This window comes from Panthera tigris, chromosome B3 (assembly GCF_018350195.1).
Source record: "Panthera tigris isolate Pti1 chromosome B3, P.tigris_Pti1_mat1.1, whole genome shotgun sequence".
Classification (NCBI taxonomy): domain Eukaryota; kingdom Metazoa; phylum Chordata; class Mammalia; order Carnivora; family Felidae; genus Panthera; species Panthera tigris.
In genome coordinates, this window is record NC_056665.1 from 24,224,177 (window position 1) to 24,250,640 (window position 26,464).

Below are 26,464 nucleotides of genomic sequence, written 5' to 3' on the forward strand. Positions count from 1 at the left end.
GCATTTCTCAGACATTTGCATTAAAATCTTTCAGTAGTGTTTTGTTTTTTTTAACAAAAGCCAACCTACTGGATTTGAACAGGGAAGAGGAAAAAGCTTTGGGACTTTGCATTCGACACTCTGTCCTCCCCAAGAAATTCTTTATAGACTAATGACACTGAGTAGAGGAAGACAAGAGGGAGTAAAATAGAAGCTTGTTTTTGAATTCTTTGGTGGCTCAGGGAAGGGGTGGGAGGGGTAGAGATGTTCCTTAAGAAGCTATGGAAGGTAAAAAAGGTGGTAAGGTAAAAAAAAAAAAAAAAAAAAAAGATAGATTAGATAGATACATAGATGACAGGATGGATAGATAGATAGCAAGGGGATCAAGACTACAAATAGAGTAGCCTCGGGAAAACAGTCCTTCCTGTAACAGACTATGAAACTGAGAAAAATCCCAAAGGGGCTTAAAACCCCAGCACAGTTGTGTTCTTATAGGAAAGGGAATGACATTGCTAGGTCACAACTATGAATGAATAACATCAGCAGTTCAGTTTGAAGCCTCATTTTCAAGTTGTTTTTTGTTTGGATATTTATCTTTCCTGCACAAGTTTGTATCCCCAAACGAGGCTAGGGAAGTTGTAATTGTATTTTATCACACAATTAACCACAACCCAGGAAAGTAGTATACAGTATAGGGTCAGGAAATCTAACTCATTTGCTGAAGCTGCCAGGCTCCGGGAAAATTTGGCTTCAAGTTGTATTTTTATATTGCATGTTGGAATTTTCTAAAATAATAAAATATTAAACACAAAGTTTCCATTTGGAAATTTAATTATTTTAGTTTATGGTTCATTTTGTCCCAGAACTTCTTGGGAGACTGTAGGCTGATTGACAGATAACCAAAATATGTAAGAGTGTCCAGGCAAAAATGTGCTTTAATAATATGACATTTGGGGTAGAGTAAGTAGTCATTAGTCAAAATTTGTTTTCCTCTTCCTTGAGATATTGTTCAGTGGCATTCTGGTAAACAGTAGTGAACAGGAGGCAATGATAAGAAGTGGTAACATGCCCAGGATAATTATTAAGCAAGTGAGAGAGGCTACTATGGACAACCAATGACTTTTTCTCTTAGAATATTTTTAAGGGTAGGTTTATTTTGAACTGTTTGTTAAAAGTCTATTTGATGTGAATTCTATATCTGATAACCTATACTCAATTACCATTCACAGACTTCATACAGATATGTTAATACAATTGTAGAACTTCAATACTGTGATAATAGAATTTGAGAACTGAAGAGCACACATTTCTTCACGAATTTATTATAAAATGCCCCCAGAGTATTTTATTTCTCTCCTTCTCACTTTCATTATACACAAGCACATGGATGAGACACTCTTTAAGATAACTGTAGTAGCATGAGAGTCCCTTGCATCAAGGTAGTGTACATACCTTAACAGTGTTCTAAAGGCTGGCCCAGAAAAAAACAAAAAACAAAAACGTTACCTTATCACAAGATGGAAAGCATTATTTTCTTTTTCCACTAAATTATGATGAAAAATGTTACCGCTTTATTTAGCAATATGGTACATAACAGATGTGTTTCAATTACTAAAATAATTAAAATAATCCTCAAAGACATCCTTTTTCCCCTCCAGTGATTTGAAAAGCTGTATTTTTCCTGTCAATTGCAAACAAATCATCAGCTGATCGTAGTCTGTTAAAACAATCATCAAAGCACAAGCTCAGCACATTAGCTGTATGTAGCTTGTAGTAAAAGGATATATCAATATGTTTCTCCTTAGTTAAAAATACATAATCCTTTTATTTTATATTGCAATAAAACAAATTAACACCACAGACACAGAAGACTAGAAAGGGGAAACTACTTACTTCTGAACTTCCAGTAATTTAAACGTATTTGTACTTTTCCATAGTACATGAAAGTAATATTTAACACTTACTTTTTGAAGTAAAACTTAATCTTTGGGGATATACAATGTAGATAGGACTTAAGAGTAATAGTTCCATTCATTTCCAGGTCTGCTTAATGTATGATTAGGTAAAACAAGGCACAATAGCCATCCTTTCCATTATGTTGCAACACTGATCATGTGCCTTGATAAAATGGCTGATTAGACAAGATGATGGCAACATGAAGGGAAGACTTTGGATTGTCTATTTAAAATGCAGGTAATAAGTAATTAATAAAAAATTTATTTTAAGTGCACTTTCACATGCTTTGAGTTTATAATAAACAACAAACTTCCTAACTTTCTTGCAACAGGCTTGACTACCATTTCTTTTGGCCAAATGCACTTTTCCCCAGTAAACTTAAAACAACAACAATAACAACAACAACAACAACAACAACAACAACAACAAAATAATCCCTGTCCTTTCATATACTAAGAAAGAGGATTGGCTACTGAAACAGTTCATTGCAAGACACATGAAGACGACATACTGTGGCATGAGTTGTTTTTAATTTGTTGTGCTGTTTCTAAAGTAAAGTTCTGAGGGCTGCAGTTAAAACATTCCAAGTTCTCCCTTCCATCTTTATTGATTTCAAGATTTTGCACAGAAAACTCTTTGGGGACTAGAACAGCAGCAATTGCATCACACTGTTTTCAAGACTTCAAGTTTCAAAGCAAATTGTTTTAAAAAAAAAAAAAAAAGCACAGTTCCTGATTTGAGTTAGATACAGGGACAAAATAGCACATACTTGAAGGTTACACAGTCTACAAATGGTGGGAATATTTTCCTTGGGAGAGTAGTTTTGTTGGTATATATTTTTTAAATACTCAAAAAGGCTCAACCTCAAGCAGTAATAAACACAAGCAAAAGTGATTTAACCCTTAAAATAAATATTCAGAAAAACCTCTCTGTACATACAAGTGAAAGAATAAGTAACACTTTCACACCAAAAAAAAAAAAAAAATAATAATAATAATAAAGGATTTGTTCATATAAGTAGCTGAAATCTGCTGTTCCAGCCCATATATCCCCAATAAAGAAGGGAGGCACAGACATAGGTGACTACTGTGGTTCACTATCTTACAGCCTTTTTGTACTGGGACACTATCACCACCAATTTTATCCCTCTTGTTATATGTATTAAAATTTTAAATTTCTTTTTTCTTTTTTCATTTTTTCTTCTTCTTCTTCTTCTTCTTCTTCTTCTTCTTCTTTTTTTTTTTACAGCATGCCAAATCCTTTGGCATAAGTGATGGCCTTCAACAATCTTTCTTTAAGTTTTTCTTTGCTTGAATATTCCGGCAGTAAAAGGACATTAAAGCAAGTATGAGATGTAGGTAACCTAAAGAGAGAGGAGGGGAAAAGGTAGGAAAATAAATCATGGAGAATATGCCCAGTACTAAATGATCCTACTTTTAGATGGTATATATAGTTGAGATGGTTTGCAATGCAGACTATACATTAATGCAACTCACGAAAATAAACTTTTTGCTTTTCCTGTGCAACTGCCAAGTATCAGTTCATTCAATATTAATGCTGCTGCTGCTGACTGATAACACTGCATTCACTAAGCTATTATGACATCCCATATATTGTTTTAGGTATTTAACTGTTATATCTATTTTAACTAAATCTTCTCACAATAAACCTTCAGAGGAAGTATTATCCCCACTACAGAGCTGACATCACTGAGAAGTTACTCTAAAATGAAGATAATATTCAAACCCAGTCAACCTAGTTTTCAAGATTTCAAAGTCTGCGTTCTTTAATGCTAATCAGAAATATTCCTGGCAATATGACTACATCAATGACTTGTAACAAATGTTAAAGGCATCATACAGAAAATAATGTGGACTACTAATAGAAATTTTTCTATATATTTAAACCCTTAAATAGGTTACTGTATGTATGATTCTTATTCAAAAAAAATGTTAACTTCTATAATGAAGAGAGAATAAAATCAAATGTCAAGATTATGATATTGGATTTAAATGTCAACATTATGAAATCTAGTGCCGAACAATTTTCTTAGCCTCAACTTAACCATCATAAATAGATTACATAATATGGTGTTCAATTAAAAAACTGTGAAATTAAAAACTGAATATGTAAAATTCCAAATCAAGTGAGCCCTGTAATAATTTTGAACTAGGCACTGTTTTAAAAATTTCCTCAAACAGTAACAGCAAAATATTCTCTGAACTAATGTTTCATGTGATTTGGAGTTCTATATAAAATTATAAAAGTGCTCAGAAGCTACTGGACAGTTCACATATGTGTGATATGGGATGTAAGGTTTCTGGTATATAGTCACAATTTAATAATTACCTTTCTGTGTCTGGGCCATTTTTGGCTATAATCATCTTTAACTTTCCTAGTCCACCCACAGGTGCTCTGTCTGTGCCTGTTGTAAACTGCAAGAAGAGTCTTTTCTGCTCATCTGTAAATGAATGAACAATTTCCCAGAACTCCCTAAGGAGAAAAGACAGAATACTGATTTTAGTTTGGCATTCATTTACAACTAACACTAATATGAGTTTATGACTTATTAAAACCATATTAGGGAGATGAACTGGAAGTTAATATCAGAAACCCTAAACTCCTGGTGATTTAGGATCTATGGATTACTTATGCAAATTTATCTTAAGGAAACAGTTTTAAAATCATATTATTTACAACATTAACCGGCAAACCCAAGTGTCCAGTAGGAAATAATTATGTAAACTACGGTATACTCACAGTATATAATCAGTAATCAGTAAAGACAAAATCCAAAACTCAAATCCTGTGAAATGAAAATAAGTGAAAAGAAATACTCTAAAAAATTAACTCCAGATGTCTTTGGGTATATATATTTTTATTTATTGCCCTCCATACCTGACTTCCTTATTCTCTTTGTCTACCCTTACCTTACTTAATTTTGGGAATTGGGGGTGAGGAGAGGTGATAAGAGATTAAGGACAAAATAAAAAGAAACACACACACCCCTAATAGTAGTAATACAAAAACATACTTTTTTTTTTTTTTTTTAACATTTATTTATTTTTGAGACAGAGAGAGACAGAGCATGAACATGGGAGGGGCAGAGAGAGAGGGAGACACAGAATCTGAAACAGACTCCAGGCTCTGAGCTGTCAGCACAGAGCCCGACGCGGGGCTCGAACTCACGGACCGCGAGATCGTGACCTGAGCCGAAGTCGGCCGCTTAACCGACTGAGCCACCCAGGCACCCCCAAAAACATACTTTTATATAAACTAGAACATTTTTGACTTTACGTGTTATGGAAGTGGGGATGGAGGATAATTTCTTTTTTAATTTTTAAAAAATATTTATTTTTGAGAGAGAGAGACAGAGAGAGAGAGAGAGAGAAAGAGAAGGGCAAAGAAAGAGACAGGGAATCCAAAGCAGGTTCTAGGCTCTGAGCTGTCAGCACAGAGCCCTATGTAAGGCTTGTGCTCACAAACAATGAGATCATGACCTGAGCTGAAGTCGGACATTTAACTGACTGAGCCACCCAGGTGCCCCTGGAGGACACTACTTACATGCAATTATTTTAAGAGAATGATTTGGTCCCTGGCATTTCTAAAACCTATGTGATAAAATTCATGTTGTTATAATCACTCTAAAAACAAAATGGGGGCGCCTGGGTGGCTCAGTCATTTGGGCGTCCAACTCCGACTTCAGCTTAGGTCATGATCTCACAGCTTGTGGGTTCAAGCCCTGTGTCAGGCTTTGGGCTGACAGCTCAGAGCCTGGAGCCTGCTTCAGATTCTGTGTCTCCCTCTCTCTCTGCCCCTCCCCCACTCGTGCTCTATCTCTGAAAAATAAACATTAAAAAAAAAAAAACAACCCACAAACGTAGCTCATTAAAAGCAATCTTGGCATATTTGTTCGAATGAGATATCCATAAATTTAACATATATACTAATTCTCAGCTAAAAAAAATACAAGATTTTAGAAAAAAATTAAAAATGTTTTTTTAAATTGATCAAAGAGTACATTTTAATATTTATTTGAAAGGCTCTTTCCAGAATCTTAGCAGAAAAGATCACACTCCCTACACATATAATTCCAGTTTTCGATATTCTAATATTCCAGGATACAATTTCTATTATCAAAATGCTGGCATTTTTGTTTGTGCAATGCCAATACTTCTGACACAGGTTAGCAGCTTTATTAGACTTCTTGCCTCCCTTCAAAGTCTTCCTACTTTTTTTCCCTGACACTCTTAACATCCTCCCCACCCCTCAGTTCCGGTAAACCTCCCACTCCCCTAGAGAAAACAATAAAGAACTACATCGTAACAACAGGAAATTAGACATGGAACTTGCAGGTGCATCTTTCAGGAACAGCTAAAATCACCCCACAGTTTAGATCTCACTTTTGGTTGGCTGACAAGAAAAAATAAGTTTCCTATAGCCTAGAGCTCTCTGTCAGGGCAGAATAGGTGTCCTGCACACTACAAGGAACCAGTCATACCTAAAAAGACAGATAGAAAGGTATCCTTATCAGCATGGCTTCTTATTTATTTGGTTCTTTCTAAAAAATAGGAATTTAAAATACTGGAGTTGCCATCAGTTTATAATGAAAACACTTATTGACAAAATTCTTCTCTTAGTGTTATGTTCTATATTAAAATTCTGGTTAGGAATGCAACTATTTAGAAAACCAAACATGAAAAAGAGAGGCTTCTCCATTTCTTCCTTAAGTGGTGGCTGCATGGATCACATCTCATTTATATCTCCTTAAACCTATTCAGATCAAAAATGAGAGAAAATCTGATAGAAACACTCATAACCTATGCTTAGATTAAAATCAGGAAAACAGAGCAGCAAACTCCCAACTGACATATCAGCTGGAGTACGAACACCTGAGCCCAAACTAGCAGAGTCCAGCAGGAGCACTATGGAAGAGGGGGGTGTACAGAAGAATAACACAGGTTACAGTTCATCCCAGAAGGGCAGAGCCCCACCCCAAGAGTGAACTACTAAGGATAGGTAAGAGCACTGGCAACAAAGTGGCTAAAAGGAAGGGTCTTAGAAAAGTATCAGGGATTAGAAATGACAGGCATGCTACCTGGAAGGGATGGGGAGCACCCTAGGAGGCATATGTGTCCCTTTGAAAGTAGCTTCTGGTTATAAAGGGATGGAAGCAGGAATGCCTGGGTGGCTCAGTTCGTTGAACGTCCGATTTCAGCTCAGGTCAGCCCCGCATCGGGCTCTGTGCTGATAGCTCAGAGCCTGGAGCCTGCTTTGGATTCTGTGTTTCCCTCTCTCTCTGCTGCTAAACAACTCTCATTCTGTCTCTGTCTCACTCAAAAATAAATAAACATTGAAAAAAAAAAACTAAAAAAAAAAAAAGAGATGGAAGCAGCTAATGAAAAAGGTCCTAATTAAACAAGATGGAACTGAAGAATCAGAAGGTGGTAGGCCACATAACCATGTATTAAAGAAACTGCACAACAAAAGAGGGACTATTCGATCAAAAGACCACTAAAGCCACCCAAACTTCTCTCTAGTCCCCCATGAGATCTACTAATAAGTCAGAAAAATCCAACCAATAGATACATAAATGAGAAAAACATAATTCCAAAGTCCAAATAAAGACATTATGAAACAAGTATAACAAGTAAGAAGCTAAATTCCTAGCAGAAAAAATGTATTCTTGAAAAATTCAGTTGTGAAGAATGCAAACTGTGTAATTCCCACATTCCAATATGAAGATAGAAAAGAACACCATTAATCAGAAATACAAAGCTCAGGAATGAACAAATCTGAAACAGAAATGGGAATACTCAAACATATTCAAGAAATATGAACATAAATTTGGAAACAGAAGGTTAATATATAAGGTGACCAAAGGAGAAACAGCATAAACAACATTTCTACTAGGGACACAGAGATCAGAAACAAAAGGACAAGAAAAAGGAATTTAAAAAACTAAACAAACAAAAAAACCCCAAAAAACAAAAACAAAACAAAAACCTAAAGAAATATGCACCAAAGCAGAATACAGAAAAAGATTAGTATTTTAACTACATAAACATAAAAGCTTTTACTTGGCAAAAACAAAAACAAAAACCTAAGCAAAGTCAAAAGATAAACTCGTAAAAATATATTTGCAAATTTATTAGGGTTAAACAGCTAATCTGACATATAAAGTTTCTAAAAACAAAGAAAATAACCAATAACTTAGCAGGAAAAGGAGTAAGACTATAAAGAATACAAATAGCTCCTAAGTACAAGAAAAGATGCCCATTCTCATACATATTGAGGAAAACACAAATTATCATTTCTTAACTAGCAGACAGGTAAACATCAGAGTTTAAACACCACACTGGATTTGGGAAACTGTAGGAAAAGGGATACTCCTATATTGCTGGTGGGAGTACACAATGTTACAATTACTGTGAAGGAGAATTTGGCATTACCTAGCAAAAAAAACACATGTATCTACAATTTGATGTAACAATCCCATTTTTAGCAATTAAATGATACCCATACATACATATGGAATAATCCATGTATGATGATTCACTGTCACATTATTTCTAATAGCAAAAGGTTAGAAATAAACACTATGTCCTAATAATCTATACTGTTTTCACACAATGATACTATTTAGCCATATGATTTCTTATAAAATGGCTTATTTCAGACCTCGAGTTAAGAATGCTCAAGGGTGACCTAAAAATTTCAAAATGTAATAAGGTGATGTTAAAAGCATACCAAAACTAAGCTGTTTGAATATCACTAAGAATAATGAATGTGAAACACACTCAACATATAAAAGTCCATGAGTTCATAACAATATTCAGAAAAAATCCAAAAAACAAAACGAAACAAATTCACCCCACCAATTAAAATCCAAACTCATTTGTCATTACTGAATTTGTATCAACTCCTTACTCTAAAATATTTAATTACATTTTATTATGCCTTTTCAGTAGAACTGTTTCTCAAGGTAATCAAATAGCAACCACTGATGAGGAAAAAGAATGGCAGGTATATATGTAGAATGAACAGAAAAAATTTTTTTTCCTAAATCACCATTTTGCAACCCCCAGTGAAACAATGGATTCAGGCAAGAATACTGATACTAAAAATTAGAAGAGAGACAGGAGGTTTTGGGACAATGATGGTGGCAGAAACACAGTTATTTTGTTTTTGTTTTTCTTTCCAATCTTCCTAATCTTAATCTCTCCCGTAAAATCAGAACTAAGTGGATGACAAAAGAGAAGACCTACAGAGAGCACCTATAAAACTAGGTAACAAGATATCCCCCATAAATCCTTGTGTGTAAGTGAAAAGGAACACCACTGACACTACAAGACCTGGCTGGTATTGGTGTCAGTGGGTGAAGAAGCACAAGGAAGACAACTGCGTTTCTTACAGCCCTGAGAACAATGGGACCTCAAAAACACCAACCCACTGGAAATCACATGTTAGTCTGAGAATAGCAGCTCAAAGAGTTATCCAATACAAGGGATCATGATACAGTGAAAGGTCTGGGCCTTTAAAGCTCTTGAACACTAAAATTCTCTTTTAAACTGAGGAGAAACTGCTCGACATAGGTCCAAATTGACCAAATCAAGAAGGAAAAACAAAACAAAACAAAACAAAACAAAACAAGAAAAAGTCAAATAAATGGGAAGAGTAGAATAGGCAAGTTTCAGAAAATGCAAGATCATACATATATACATATACATATATGTATATATTTTTATCATTTTGCAAAAGTAAAATGTACAGAGCCTTCCTGAAGCAGGAAAAGCTGCCTGGCCTATCTCTCCCTCTTGCAAATATGACAAAACTCATTCCACTTAAAAGTAATGAGCAACAGGAAAAAAATCACAAACACTAAAAAGAGCTGTTACTAGAGAGAGAATAATGTGTGTGTGCGCGCACACACAAGAATGATGTCTCTATAGAGAATAAAGTACACTGAAAGATCTGCTAACAAAACATGAAAATTGTAAACAAAGTTCAAATTAAGTTAATTTTCTTTTCTTTTCTTTTTTTTTCAAATAACAGTAGAGGCTATGAAAGGACAACTAAGTCAAACAGAAAATTTTAGAAGAAAAGATTTTGGAAGATATGACAGAACTAGGGAATAACCAGAAATTAAAGAAAAAAATATGTCAAATTGAGGAAACTAAAACGAAACTAGAAAAACCACAGGATACATTAAGTACAATGATAATACCACAGAAACAGATGATAAAAATCTTATATTGAATCAAGAAAACAAGAAGCCTCTGGGTTCTCCTTCTCAACCCAAACAGTTGTTAGTGGATTTCTGCCACAATTGGTCCTCGCCTGGGAAGTGCTCCTCTTCTTGCAGAGCCTCAGAGTCCCTTCTAGCCCAGAGACACTGAATGACCAACAATACCAGCAAGAAGAATTCTACTACAATAGGCACAGAGCCCAGGAAGAGCTCTCCAGCCCCATGGGCCTAAGACACCATGCAACTCGGCCTGGTGAAGCAGCTCATTTCAGCCCCCTCAAACAACACCATCATGTATTGGGAGCCCCCATGGAATGATATAAATACAGCAGACCAGAATAGTGCCACAACGTCTCTGGAAAACTAAATTTGTCACTGGAACCACAACCCACAAAATGTTTCACTTGTGAAATAATAGAAAAATCTCAGGAAAGAAACAGAAGTTATAATAATAATAATAATAATAATAATAATAATAATAAAAAGAGCTAAATGTAAATTATAGAACTGAAAAATACACTAAAAGAAAAATACCGGATGGAATCAATAGTAAAGATGACAGAGAATAATAAACCGAACAAAAGAGAAAACAGAGGAACAACAACAGAAACTCAGGTGCATGTGGAACAATATCAAATTATTAGAGGCCCAGAAAGAAAAGAGACTGGAGCTGAAAAAGTATTTGAAGAAATGGCCAAAACCTTACCATGTTGGGCAAAAGACACAAACCCACAAATTCAAGAAGCTGAACAAACTTCAAAAAGCTTAAACAAAACTATTCTTCAGGAATAAAGGGGAAGTAAAGACATCCCTAGACAAAGGAAAACTAAAAGAAAATGCCATCAATAGATCTGTCTTTGAAGAATGACTGAAAGAAAGTGACAAAATATGGACTCTTGAAGCAAATGACAGAAGAAATGTAAGTAACATACAACAGAATACTATTCTCATGAGTTTTGTAAATCAAATGTGATGACTGATACAAAAATTGTAACAGCATTAATAGTCAAGACAATTTTTAAAAGTGAGGAAAGAAACCTAAATGGAAGCAAGGTTTCCACACTTCACTGGAAGTGATGTTATCCACTTTCACATATGTACAGTGTAATATCACAGCAACCAGGAAGAACACTATATAAACAATATACCCCAATAAACACTAAAAGTAAATCAAGAGGGAATCTTAAAATATGCTCAAGTAACTAAATAATCCATGGAAGGCAAAAAGATAGAAACAAGCAATCACAAAGAGGAACATAAAACAAAATGGTAGATGTAAGCCCTAACCTATTAACCTTAAATAATAACCTTAAATATGAACTGTCTAAATTTACCAATTATAAGGCAAACTGACAGAGTAGACTAAAAAAAAAAAAAACAAACTTTATGCTATTTCTAAGCAATTCATTTTGAATTCAGCAACAGGTTGAAAGTACAATGACAGAAAAAGATATCATGCAAACTTAAAAAAATACCAGCATATTATATTCATATTAGATTAAGAGCACAGAAAATTTCAAGATACAAAGAGTGACCTTATATAATGATAAAAAGACCAGTCCACCAATAACGTATGATTCTAAATGGGTATGTACGAAAAAATGTTAAAAACCGAAAAAAGATATGCACCAAATTTCAGAGCCTCAAAATACATGAAGGAAAAAAAAGGGAAAAGGAGAAAGACACGTACCAGAAAGAGACCTACAGAAATTGCTCCACTGATTTTTGACATATGTGAAAAAAGTAATTCACTGGAGGAAAGATAAAGTAGTAAATCTAGAATATGCACACAGAGCTCTCAAACTCAACAGTTAAAAAAAAAAAAAAAAAAAGTCAGGTGCACTCTTGGCATTTATCATAGAAATGAAAATTTATGTTACCTAAAAAATCACGATTATTCATAGCAACTTTATTCATAATGGCTTTAGAAGCTTTTCTGCAGTCTGAAGTCTTTCAACAAGCAAATGGTTAAAAAGACTGGTAAATCCATAGCAAAGGAATAAACACTACTTGGCAATAAAAAGAAACAAATTATTGATAGTGAAAAAATCTGGATGACTTTCAAGGCTGAGTAAAAAAAGCCAATCCCAAAAGGTGACACATTATATGTGATTCACTTAATACAACATTCTTGAAATGACAAACTTAAAGAAACAGAGAACAGATTAGTGGTTGTCAGGGATTAGGGACTAGAGTGAGGACAGGGTAACGGTACGAGTGTGACTGACTTATATATAAAAGATCAACAGAAGGAATTCTTGTGGTGACAGAACTTTTCTGTATCTTAACCGTATTCTAGTTGTGATATTATACTAATGTTTTATAAAGACTTCCATTGAGGGAAACACGGTAAAGTATACACAGGGTCTGTGTGATTTCTTACAACTATATGCCAAATTACATGATCTCACAATAAAAAGTTTAATTAAAAGGAAAGTGTTGGGGCACCTGGGTAACTCAGTCTGTTAAGTGTCCAATTTGATTTCAGCTCAGGTCATAATCTCAGGGTTGAGAATGAGTTCCATGCTGGGCATGGAGCCCGCTTGAGATTCTGACACTCCCCTGTTTGCTCACATGTGCATGCACTCTCTTTCTCTTTCTCTCTCTCACACACACGCACAAAAAATGTGCTAAAGAAGATTAACAGATGAGTAGGTTTGGGAGTAAAGAAAATCAGTAGAGACAAAGAGGCACATCACATAATAATGGTAAAGGATCAATCCACCAAGAAGACATCCACCAAGAAGACGTACTGAGGTTCAGAGTGTATGCACCAATCAAAAAATATTTAAGATACATAAAGTAAAAACTGATAGAGCTGAAAGGACGAATGAACAAATCTACCATTATGGAGCATTCAAGACCCTTGTCTCTGAGCAACTAATAGTCAGAAAATCTGCAAAATCATCAATGAACAGAATCTACATCAACATTTATAGAACATTCCACCTATCAACACAGAATTCACAAATTCAAAAGCATTGGGGAGTCATGAAGATTAAGTTCTCTTATTATGAAGAATCAAACTAGAAATCAGTAACAGAGGAAAATATTTAAAAACACTGGAAATTAAACAACATAATTTTATTTAAATAATGGCTGAAGAAAAAGTCTCAAAATAAATTTTAAAAAATACATAGGGAAAAAAATGAAAATCAAACATATTAAGAATATGGGATACAGCTAAAGCAAAGGTGAGGGAGAATAAAATTTAAAGCACTAAATGATTACATCAGAAAAGAGGAAAGGTTTTAATCAATCACTGTTTCTATCCTCAATAACCTAGAACAAGAAGAGCAAACTAAACCAAAACAAGGAAGGAAGTAATAAACAGCAGAAATCAATGAAACCGAAAGCAGGAAAACAACAAAGAAATAAAAGCTGGCTTTTCAATATAATCAGTAAATTCAACAAATCTCTCAAGCAAGACTAACAAGTTCAAAAAAGAAAAACAAGCAAATTATCCCTATGAGGAATTAAAATGGGTATGATCAGTTCAGATCTGCAGACATCAAAAGGATAAAAAGGGAATATTAAGAATTCTGCACACATAAATTTGACAACTTAAAAATAAAATGGATCAACTCCTTGAAAAACACCAACTATCACAACCCACCCAATATGAAAGAAAACTTTAACAGTTCTACAAACATTAAACAAACTGAATTTGAAATTAAAACACTCCCCAAAAAGGATATTTCTAGGCCAAGATGGTTTCACTGGAGAATTCTACCAAACATTTAAGAAATAATTAGTACCACTTGAACACAATCCTCTCCCTAGAAAGCAGAACACTTTTCAACTCAATCATGAGGCCAGAATTAACCCTGATGTTAAAACCAGACCAAGACAACATAAAACACGAAAACTACAGACCAGTATCTCTCATGAACTTAAACACAAAAATCACCAAACAATTAGCAAGTCCAATTTGACAATAACTAAATGGAAATGACTCAGATACACAATGGTGGTTCAATAATGGAAAATCCATTAATGTAATGTGCCATATCAAATAGAGGATAAAGAAAAATTATATCAACCAACAGAAAAAGCATCTGACAAAAACCAAAAACCTATATATAATAAAACTCAACAAGCAAGGTACAGAGGGGAGCTTCCTTGAATTTGTAGAGCACTTACTACACTAATATAAAGCTTAATAAAGATAAATGCTTTCTCCTAAATTTGAGAACAAGGCAAGGTTTTCATCACTTTTATTACTCCTATTTGGCATTGTGTTAAAAGTTCTAGGCAGCAAGTAAGGCAGGAAAAATGAATAAAAGGCATAAACATTTAAAAACAAGCAGCACAAACTACCCCTATTTACAGATGACACGACTATCTACACAGCAGGCCCCAAGTGATCTCAATAAAAAAAAACAAACAAAAAAACCCCTCTATAATAAGTGAGTTCAGCAAGATCAAAAGATATATGACCAACATGTAAAAAATCAATTACATCTGACTATACTACCAACATATGGAAACAAAAATTTAAAATACAATACCATTAAAAAAATAAAAACACCATTTACAATCACTACAAAGGAAATCACACATTTAGGATAAATCAAACAAAACATGTATAAAATGTGTATGTTGAAAATTATAGAATACTGATGAAAGGAATAAAAAATAAATAAATGGGGAGCTATACTATAGCTGAAGAGTCAACACAGTAAAAATGTCATTTCTCCCCAATTTGATCTCAATGTTAACTCCTATCAAAATTTCATCAAGGTTTTTTTGTAGGCACAAAGTGAATATAAAATTTATAGGGAAAAGCAGAGTAGCTAACATATGGAAAAGGCAAGAAATCTTTCACTTAAAATTGGAGTACGCACTATTATCTGATGTTAATACTATTTACCTATACTAATAGACAGTGTAGTATTGACAGAGGGATGAATAGGCACACAGATCAAGGGAGAATATAGAATTCAGAAACAGATTCAGACAAACATTACAAACTGATTTTTGACAAAGATGAAAAAACAGTTCTTCAGGAAAGGAAGGATAGCCTTTTCAATAAATTGTATGGGAACAAATGGGCATCTACAGGCAAAAAAGAGAATCTTGACTTGAATCTCATATAAAAATCAACTAAAAACGGACCACAGATTTCAATATAGTATGTAAAACTTTAAAATTCTAGGGGAAAAAAAATAAAGAAAATCTTCAGGACCTAAGGCTGGCCAAGAGTTTTAGGTCTGACTTGACAAAAAGTATGATCCAGGGGTGCCTGGGTAGCTCAGTCGGTTGGGTGTCCAACTTAAGCTTAGGTCATGATCTCACAGTCTGTGAGTTCGAGCCCTGCGTCGGGCTCTATGCTGACAGCTCAGAGCCTGGAGTCTGTTTCAGATTCTGTGTCTCCCTCTCTCTCTGATCCTCCCCGTTCATGCTCTGTCTGTCTCTGTCTCAAAAAATAAATAAAAATGTTAAAAAAATAAAAAGTATGATCCATAAAATGAAAAATCAAAGCTCATCAAAATTAAATACTTCTGCTATGCAAAAGATTCTCTAAAGAAAATGAAAAGATTAGCTACAAGAGTAGGACAAAGTATTTGAAAACCACATACCTCAGAAAGGACTAGAATATATGAAGAACTCAAAATTCAACAATAAAAATAACCAGACATTTCACCAAAAACAATATATAGATGGTAAATAAATACATGAAAAGATATCCCACATCACTGTCATCTAGAGTAATTCAAATTACACCACAAGATATCACAACATACCCAGCAGAATGAACAAAATAACATCTTTGATACCACCAAATGCAAGCAATGATATAAACTGGATCACTCATATATTGCCCAGGGAAATGTAAAATGGTATAGTAATTCTGGAAAATAGTTTGGCAGTTTATCATATAACCCAAGATTGCACTCTTGGACATTTATACCAGAGAAATGACAACTTATGTTCATGTAAAAATCTGTGCCTAAATATTTAGTAGCCTTATTCCTAAAAGCCAAATACTGACAACAAACCACGTGTCCTTTAAACAGTTGAATGGTTAAATCAAATATGGTACATCTATGCCATGGAATACTATGCAGGAATAAAAAGGAATAAGCTGTTGATATATGTAACAACTTTGATGGATCTGAAGGGAATCATGCTGTAGGGGTAGGAGTATGCATACAAACGGATAGCAGGAGACACACTTCTGGTGATGAAAAAGTTGTGCATTATGATTATGATAGTGGTTATGCACATCTATACAATGTAACAAAAAGTACACAGAACTACACATACATATAAATAAGTGCCTGAAAAATTGATGAAATCTGAACATGATCTGTAGATTGAACCTATATCAATTTCCTGATTTTGATATTGTGCTACAGTTATGCAAAATGTTACCACTGTGGGAAAGTGATGGAGGGTATGGGGGACCAACCTGTAGCTTAACAGAAAATTCCAATAAATCTACAGTTATTTCAAAACAAAATAAAAAAAAATTCCAAAAAACAAAAAACCTTCTGAAAAAGAAATATCCAGGCCCTGATGGTCTCACTGGTGAATTTGAACAAATTTATTTAAGAGAAAAAAATACCAATCTTACAGAAGTATTTCTGAAAATAAAGAACAGTACTCTTTCAACTCAATATGTGAGGGTAGCAAAACCTGATAAATGTGTACAAAAAAGGGATATTATTGGTCAATATTCCTTATGAATACAGACCAAAAAATCTTAACAAAAGGTTAATAAAATAAACAGAGCACCATATTTATAAACTAACAGACCACAGCTAAGTTAGGCTTACCTAGAAACAAAGGCTGATATAATACTGAAAGATTCAATGAAATGAATCACAAGAACTGTGGGGAGAGGATAATCAAATCTGAATCTGCTCAAGCGTTTGAAACGGAAACTATCAATTAAAAGAAAACTGCAGTCCCCACCTCTCACCTCACCCCAAGAGTAAAAAGGGGCATTTAAAAAGATATCTCTAGGGGCGCCTGGGTGGCGCAGTCGGTTAAGCGTCCGACTTCAGCCAGGTCACGATCTCGCGGTCCGTGAGTTCGAGCCCCGCGTCAGGCTCTGGGCTGATGGCTCGGAGCCTGGAGCCTGTTTCCGATTCTGTGTCTCCCTCTCTCTCTGCCCCTCCCCCGTTCATGCTCTGTCTCTCTCTGTCCCAAAAATAAATAAAAAACGTTGAAAAAAAAAAAAAAAAAAAAAAGATATCTCTAAGTCTCTTAGTAGTCAAATGAAATCAGGGAGAGTCTTATCAGCAACTGGAAAACATATACACAAAAGCTTGCTTGTGAGTCAACATTTTTACACTTTGTTTTTTTAAAGTTTATTGATTTTGAGAGACAGAGACAGTGCGAGTGGGGGGAGGGGCACAGGCTCAGCGTGGAGCCTGACACAGGGCTCCATCCCACAACACTGGGATCATGACTTGAGCTGAAATCAAGAGTCAGACGTCTAACCAACTGAGCCACCCAGTTGCCCCTATCATTACTATTCTAAGTCTTCAACTTCCTACTAGTTGTAGACTCTATTTAATAATTAATATTTTCATATTAAGGTTGACAAAATAAGAAATTGAATTTTGTTTAAAGATTTAGAATACCATTAACTGTGAGAATGATTTGGAACCTGTTGTCTTTTCACTTGCCTTTCAAATCACACATTAACTTATGACCTTAAGATATGTATCAAGTAGGGATTATGTTATTATAGAAGCTAGAAATCAAATTAAACCTTAACTTAAAAAATAATTTCTCCATAAAGAACACACAAGGTATTTTCAACTATTCTCAGAGAAACACTAAGGCTACAAAATCCTGTGATCACTGTCATTAACAGAGCTACTACTGTGAACTCCTTGTGACACGTAAGTGCCGTTTTTTTTTTCATCACCGTATCTGAAACCTTTCATGTGTCAATTTTGAAACTTCAAGTAGAAGAACAATGGTTAGAGTATGTAAGTTCCAATACTGCTGCTAGAAATGACTTAAGGTGTACTAAAAAGAGGAAATACCAGTAGCCTCCTGCACACCAGGATGAAGAACAAAATAACAGAAGAAAATAATTTAACATAAAATATTATTTATTTCTAATTATACTTGATATTCATTGTGGTGTCCACAAATTGGAGTCTTACAGGAATAACTTTTAGAGACAACCTCCAGGAAGTTATGTTTGCATTCCTTCTCACCTTACCCCACCCCAAAGATGCACCAAAGAAGCATCTTCATGCTCTTCTAACAATCCCTGCGAGGAAGAAAGAAGCCTATGCCTTTTAAGATTGAATAGCGTAGTACAGAAAAGGAAATATTAGCAATTGCTAATTGCTTGACTGGGAGCAGATAATATTGGGAATCTTTGCCTCTTTCTGTGAAAATTTGGGGTTCAGTTTCTTCAGGTGTAGAACAAACATTAATACGTATCTTGGCATATCATAAAGATTAAATAAAAGAACGTAACAGATCACATAAGGTGCTTCATATAAGGTAGGGAAGAAACAGTTCACAAATAGGGAGTTCAAAAGAAAGGAGAAACATTCAGAGATGGTAGCTCTATTTTCATTATTTTCTAACCAGCAGCAAGCACATGCTAATCAAAATCATTAAGAATATTAGATAACTTATATCCCAAATGCCAAAGAAAACATGTGACTTACATAAACACTTAAGAAATAAATTGTAAGATTAACAATGAAAACTAGTGATTATATTACAAATACACTTTTAATATTATAGATTGAGAATTTGTGAGTTTGCTTATTTGGGAAGTAATACCTAGAGATGAAGACCTAAAGCATAAAGTACACACCCCTCTGATGAATTTAAATCTTCTTTTTAAGAATTAAACACCTCACCTAATCAGAACAGAGTCCCTGGTATAGCCACCATCATATTCGGTAGTTTCTTCTAGTGCTTGGAAGTCTAGATTCTGCAAATTCAAGAAAATGTGTCTTAATATATATACATCATTACAAACAATAAATCGATATATTTTTGCAGACACTTTTTGCTTTCTTACCCGGCTTCCACATATAAGCAATTCAATTTCCTCTGGTCTGAATAAATATTTTAAGGGAGATTCATTGGTCACCATATGAAAACCTCTCCGAAAAGCCTTAAACTGTTTTTCTACTGATTTATTGAGAATGTAGTCAGAATAGAGATTGACAAATTCCTGCAGAAAACATTAACCACAAGAACTTCTTATAATATGCTATATAAACAAAACATAACAAGCTACTCGGCTGCATAGCTTTTAGTTTTGTTTTCATTTTCCCCAAGAAAGAACAAACACTCAAAAATATTTTTAAAGATTCAAACTTTATACATATAAAGGAAAATACAGGCATACCTCAGAGGTATCGTGGTTAGTTTTGGCCCACTGCAATAAAGCGAATATTGCAATAAAGCAAGACAAATGAATTTTTTGGTTTCCCAGTGCATATAAAAGTAATGTTTACACTATATTGTAGTCTATTAAGATTGTAATAACAGTATGTCCAAAACAAAACAATGTATATTCCTTAATTTTAAAAATACTTTATTGCTAAAAAATGCTAACCATCATTTGAGCTTTCAGCAAGTCTTAATCACTAATCACAGATCACCGTAACAAGTACAATAATGATGAAAACGTTTGAAATAAAGTGAGAATTAACCAAATGTGACAGAGTGAGCAAACGCTGTTTGAAAATTGGTGCTGACAGACTTGCTCGACACAAGGTTTCCACAGTTGATTTGTAAAAAACCCAACATATGCAAAATTGCAATAAAGTGAAGCTCAATAAAATGAGGTATGCCTGTACCTTTAACAATTTCACAACTTTTTGCAATAGTAAATACTGAACTATAAAAAGCCCACGTAAACTAATTATACACGTAAGTTTCAAATTTGATACTGTATTAAACCAGACTTAAAAGCTGGGCCTCAATGCAATTTTGACATTCCCTCAACCAAGTGTACAAACACAGAGACATTTAAACCATGTATACATCCGTTTATAAAACCTAACAACTGCAATGTACCGGATTTGAGCAAACCAGGAAGCCTCATGTTGTCTGTGCTAGAATATTTAGGAAGCTGCCTACTGTACCCAATTCAGCAAAAATGTGGGTGTTTTACTAGATACATAAGCTGTCATACCAAATTATAAAAGGCAAGTGAATCCTAACTTAGACATTATAATATTTTATCAAGTTACATTATAAAATGTTTTATGGCCATAATGTGTCACTCACTATCTACTATTCCTGCCCCCTTTCTTGAAAAGGGGTTTAGTGCCTAACTATGTGCTCTCATACCAGCTTATATCCAAGATTTAGAAAACTGGGGCTATTTCATTTAAAAGAATTTGAGTACTTGATTTCTTGAGTTTTTGTATGGACTATTTTAGATACCTCTTTAACAATCACAAGTATATATGCTTTAAAACTCTGTTAATAAAGAGACAAAGAGAATGATGAAAAAAAAAACATGTATTACCTTCCTGTTTTCATTTGTAATTGGAATTTTATCACCATTTTCCTTTAGATCATACATCATTGGATTACCAAAAAGGTCTGTCTGAGATATCTGGAAAGTGATCATCATGTCATCTTCTACATTCCCTTCATATTCCAGTAAATCTTTTAAACTCTGATATAGGACCTAACAACCAGAAATGACAAATTAGGCTACCACAGAGCTATAAAATAGAAGTTAGCATCATTTTTCTTGGGGAAAAAAAATGGCAACAAAGACCAAAGAATAGAAAGTATCCTTCTTGTCCCTCAAATAGTTTACTATAAAGAAAGACTGTCAGTCACTGGTATGTCCCATCCAGTGCTGAGAAAACCACAGCATCAATTTAGCAATGGATTTCACACTGTGCTCTATGAGTGAACCTCAGGTGTCTCATAGTGAGGGAGGGATTCGAGACAGAAACAACATACTAACGGTAGCCACCAAGCCCCTTATCCAGAGCAGTTCTGATTTCACGTGGCAATCTCACGTGGTTTAAAAAACAATGTTTAAAAACCCTTTTCTACAGAATCAATTTTACAAAACCTGCTTGCTAAAAGTAATATATAATAAATTTCCTGAGTTTTTAGGTATTCATGGTACTGCAACAGGTTAAAACAACTTTAACTTATTAGGTATAAATATTAACAAGTAAAACTGATTCCAAATGAAAACTGTAGTTTTTTACATAAATTATAGTTTTGCTTTTAAATAAAGCTAAATGATCAAATAAAAAATGCCAGACTTACAGGGTGAGAGTCTCCCAGATCACGAAAAGTTCCTTTTTTCCCCATTAGCTTCCTGTAGACAACCATGGGAAAATGTACATCCAGTATACAGTTATTGTAAATAGCCAGACCCAGCACTATACCAATCAGAGTGAACTGACCCTCAGTTTCAAAAGAGGATGGATTAAACCAAAACAATTTTGTAGATTCATCATATGTGAACATACCTGTAAAAAAGGATTTTAAAAAAATACATTACTTTTCTATTTTATTAAATAGACTAATGAACAATACAGACAAAATAATTACACATGCAAACTTATACATAGTAGGCATACAAAAATTGTTTTTTCTATTACATCAGCACTTGAGAGACCACAGTTCAAATATATGTGATTGTTATAAATTGTGGCAAATGGTAGTATGTCATTTTAAGAAGCCAAGAAAAAAGGAAACAAGTAGCAGGCAATTTTGGCTGCATTTTTCAAAATGGATAAATGTTCATTAAATTCAAATTCTCTAATCTTCTACTAATACAAATAAGAAATTAATTTACTACATCCACTGGTTGATTGAAAAATGAACGCAAAACCAAAAGGAAAAAAGCTACCATATTTTTAAAATGTTTCACGTACAAAAACATATTTAATCTACATGTGTTTTCAAAAAATTTTAAATTTCATTAAAGAAAAGTTTAAAACATATTTAATCTACATGTGTTTTCAAAAAATTTTAAATTTCATTAAAGAAAAGTTTTTGTTTTTTCAAAACTGCACAATGATCCTATGAAGTTTTTCTAACTCCTAACGAAGTCAGATGAAGTACATAAACTTGAATAAATTTGATAAAGGTAGATTACATCCAAAATCCAAGGCTATTTAATATACACACACGTTAACTGTGAGCCAGTGAGTAAAACAAAAGTAGTCTGTATTTGTAGCTTTCTTTCAATTTCATATGTTTTTCACTATTCAAAACCCAAGCTTGGAGATTTTTTTTGTAACATTCATCTTAAAAAGTAGGAATATTTCAGGGCGCCTGAGTGGCTCAGTTGGTTAAGCGTCCGACTTCGGCTCAGGTCATTATCTCATGGTTCGTGGGTTCTAGCCCCGCGTCGGGCTCTGTGCTGGCGGCTGAGAGCCTGGAGCCTGCTTTGGACTCTGTGTCTCCCTCTCTCTCTGCTCCTCCTCCACTCACTCTCTTTCTCTCTCAAAAATAAACATTAAAAAAAAAATTAAAAAGTAGGAATGTTTCGTTTACCTATCTAAAACCATTACTAAGAATTATCTTCTTCCCTTTAAACAAACAGAATATCTAAGGAAAGGTTATATGATATTTTAATGAATTTACAATTTTTCTTACTTTACTAAAATGTTTTTCAGTTGCTACTGTGCAACTGAATGAAAATATTTTAAGAATTAGGTCTGAAAAGGGCAATTTCCAACAGAACAAACTTTAGAAATCAATTTGGCACATAAATATATCAATTCATATGATTTTTGAAAGCTTTAAAAGTTTTTATTTTCACATTTAGTTTAAGTTAAATACAAAGGAACCGTAAAATGTCCCCTGGATCATAAGAGTACAAAGTAAGCTAGGACGTTTTTCTAATGGAAGTTACAATTCACAAAATAACAGTCTGAAAATTATCCAATTGTTATCTGAATTTCAGTTTAGATCTAAATTTTTTTACAAGTCTAAGTTACAAGATTCATTGAAGTAAAAAATTTCACTTAGTTATAAATATGGTATTAACAAAGTCAAAAACAGTTGAAAACAACAAATTTGATGAAATCTCACAAATGTATATCCTTGGTCTCAAGAGCAATAAACTAAATTAATGAGAATATAAATTACACAGGTCATTACTCTCCTCTCTGTGTATGAAATGAAAGATAATAATTTTAAGGTTCAAAGTGATCTATTTTGGGCACATTTTTTGCCAGGTCCCTGGAAGAAAAGGTAGTTCTTATAAAACATTCTATTTTGGTATATTTAACCAAATATTCCATATTTGGTATTTTTAATCATTTCAATTACTTTACTGTCAAGTAGAACTGTTTATGTTTTTTTTTCTGAAAGTATTTCTGCATATAACGTAAGTATATTTTATTTACAGCTAATGTTTTACATGTTGAGATACAAAGGAATCCAGAGCAAAGTTTACCAAACCTATGAAGCTCATAAATTAATTTTCTATCACAAAAAAAGGCATGGTTTTATGTGTCTTGGTTTACTTTGAACAAATTATATGCAAATTACACAGCTTTCTGATTATTAAGAAACATTAGCTAAAATATATAATCTTACTTTAACTACATTTATGTCATGAACTCAAAATGTCTATGTCCATTTGCATGTTTGTGTGTATATATGACCAGCTAAGAACAATAACAGAGAAGTCAATTCAATGTACATACTGACAATCAACAGGCTGTAATAGCTCAATTCTCAAAGCTTAAAGGAAATGATCTGCATTATTCTGTTATATTCTTCACAATTCTAAAAGTACCTTTAGTGGAATCCTTTTCCTATGATGGTCATGTATTGTTTTTAAAAGTAAGCAAACCTGGTAACCAAGTAAGTGGTCACATCGCATAAACTGAATCAGTTCAGAATTATCTATCCAAGAAGCTGTTGTCTTTTACCACTTCCACTGTGCCTAACTTGTCTACCAGTAAAATTCAAATCCTTCAACTTTCAGGCTGAGATATGTAGATCAGTTTTTCCCAGACTGTTCAATGAAAAAACACTTCTGAGAGACAAATGTTATTAAAGGTAGGGTGGTAAAAGGCTTCTGAAGTTCAAAAAGTTTGGGAAAGCATATTAAGCCTCCTGAAATCCTGTAGTAAATAAACCTAATTAATTTGATACCAGTCAGGGTTTCCAAACTTTGAGCATGATACACTTGTGAGACATTCTCAACATTCTTCAGACAATTGTTGTATGAAACTCTCATTTCAGAAATGCCGTGAGTCTGAAGAATGTTTTAGACTAAAAAGAGCAAAGAAATCCTTCCATTGTTCTAATGTACCATTCTAAAGGGTTTTCAATTTGACTTACCTAAAAGACAATTTCCTACAGTAAAATATTTGGCTAAGTAATCTAAATAAGAACTTGAATAAATGAGTGATGCACATCACTCCCCCAAACCCAAATTCAGTCATTTTCTGTGTTTCTAGGAAATCTATACTGAAACCTACTGTTTACTCTTTGTAACTGAGAATATTTATAAACCTAGGTAAACAAATCCTTAAATCAAAAGGATATGACATCATGATCACATCACTAAAATATTTACCAATATCTGGATTGAAGATTTCCTCCACAACCAGCTGAAAAAATTCTTTGGAAACACCTCCCTCATCAACTCCTTGTTCTCCTTCAAATTCCACATACAACTGTTTCTTCAAGTCTGCAGGATTTTCCATAGCGATCATCTCTAGCTAGTGAGTGAAAAGATAAAGTGAAAAGAAGGTGACTGCCAGTTTAAGGATGAAAGCAAAATAAAAATAAGTAGAAAAAATAAAAAGGATTCAGGCTATGGAGCAAATAAAAGATACTGACTTTTGGTTTGTTTTAAATGGAAACAGGAAGCAAACCAGTAAAAAGCCAGTAAAGGCAAAGATTCAGTCTCACAGATAATGGAAAAATAGGACAGAAAAGAAATCGGCATAGAATAATAAAAGAGTTACTTTCTAACTATTGATTTGTCATGAAATTAACATATAGTAGAAAATTAAAATTAGATTTTCTGTTACTTCTGTGTAACAAACCTGGGCTCTAAAGGTTAGGACATGGAAAGAAGTCAACACAGCCAAATACATAAGTGACTACTCAAACTAAATCATTTCAGCAAAAACAACAGAGTACAGAAGTTTGACTTCAAGTTTGTTTGCTAATAAGTTTTTATGTTTAATAGAATAGAAACTAAGGAATTAAGTTTTGTTATCTATTAAGCCATGAATAAAATACTTTCAATTAAGAGAAGAAACATATTGGGTAAGTAGGGAGCAGCTTATGGTCTCTTATAGCACTTAGTACAAACTGCCACGTCTTGATGGAACCTAAGACATCTTATATATACTTTTTTTGAAAGCAGATGAGATTTACACTTGCTTATATCCTTACTCTTAATTTCTTACTAACAGTTACATTTTTCAACTATAAATGTTTACTACTTTTTTGAATCTATAGAATAATACACAGTAAGTGATCTCAGTCATTAAGAGATTAATCAGAAAATATACACTAAATACTAATGTGAACTATTTATACTTCCAGTTTTTAATGTATTTGAAATTTACTAATAGCATGCCTGATCACCCGCTTTATTTGCTAAATAGACCTAAAATGCCTTCTGGCGGTTAAAAAATTTGAAATTTGCCAAAACAGTATTTACGAGTGTTCAAGTTATTCCAACCACTGCAACTAGAATTTTAAAAATGGTTTTCAGCAATGCAAACATCATCAAAACAACTGTACTATAGTCCTCAAGCAATTACTTTAGGTAACAGTACTGGCTTGGACATTCTAGTATGTCTATAGAAAAATAAAATCTCAAATTCATGAATCCTGACAGTTGTCCTAGATCAATGTTTTTCAAACTGTCAACTGCCACTCGCTAGTGGGCAGCCCAATTCATTTCGTGGTTTAAAACCAACAATGGGAGGAAAGAGAATGTGTTCCACATAGTAATGGCATCAACCATTTTGTGAAACTTTTGTTTCAACTATAAGTATAGACAGATACACATACATGTATGTACCTATGCTATGTAAAATATCTCTTTCCTACTTGGGAATACAGTCAAAAAAGTTTTAAGAACAAAGGCTGAAATAATCTAGATATCTTCAACTTTTGGAGTCTGTGAATTTAGAATCTTTAGCTTTAAGAAATGTCCTGTGTAACAATGGTCTTTAATATTTACCAAAAAAAAAATTATGCCAAGTTTTTAAAGATAATTTATTTTTGTGACAGAGTGTTGTGAATTGAGACAGAATAAATACTCTGTAGTTGTTCCAACTATCACTTAACTTTTAAACTTTAAATTTTAGCAAG

The 26,464-nt window shown here is 33.7% G+C and overlaps 1 protein-coding gene and 1 long non-coding RNA gene across 14 annotated transcripts in view; one reads left to right on the forward strand and one right to left on the reverse strand.

The window, feature by feature from the left end:
- Positions 1 to 26,464, forward strand: part of LOC107181265 — a 129,758-nt gene that overhangs the window by 95,955 nt on the left and 7,339 nt on the right. The window lies entirely within an intron of this gene.
- UBE3A (ubiquitin protein ligase E3A) overlaps positions 1,285 to 26,464 on the reverse strand; it is a 92,128-nt gene continuing 66,948 nt past the window's right edge. For 11 of the 12 annotated variants that reach the window (XM_042988289.1, XM_042988287.1, XM_007098941.2 and 8 more), the window contains 7 exons: positions 24,705 to 24,849; positions 21,425 to 21,630; positions 20,658 to 20,822; positions 19,194 to 19,349; positions 19,030 to 19,103; positions 4,285 to 4,428; positions 1,285 to 3,298 (listed from right to left, as the gene is read on the reverse strand). In XM_042988289.1, the coding sequence (XP_042844223.1) occupies positions 3,178 to 3,298; positions 4,285 to 4,428; positions 19,030 to 19,103; positions 19,194 to 19,349; positions 20,658 to 20,822; positions 21,425 to 21,630; positions 24,705 to 24,849 (1,011 nt within the window). In that variant the 3' untranslated portion in view covers positions 1,285 to 3,177. The remainder of the gene's footprint in view (positions 3,299 to 4,284; positions 4,429 to 19,029; positions 19,104 to 19,193; positions 19,350 to 20,657; positions 20,823 to 21,424; positions 21,631 to 24,704; positions 24,850 to 26,464) is intronic. The other variant, XM_042988290.1, reaches the window with a different exon arrangement.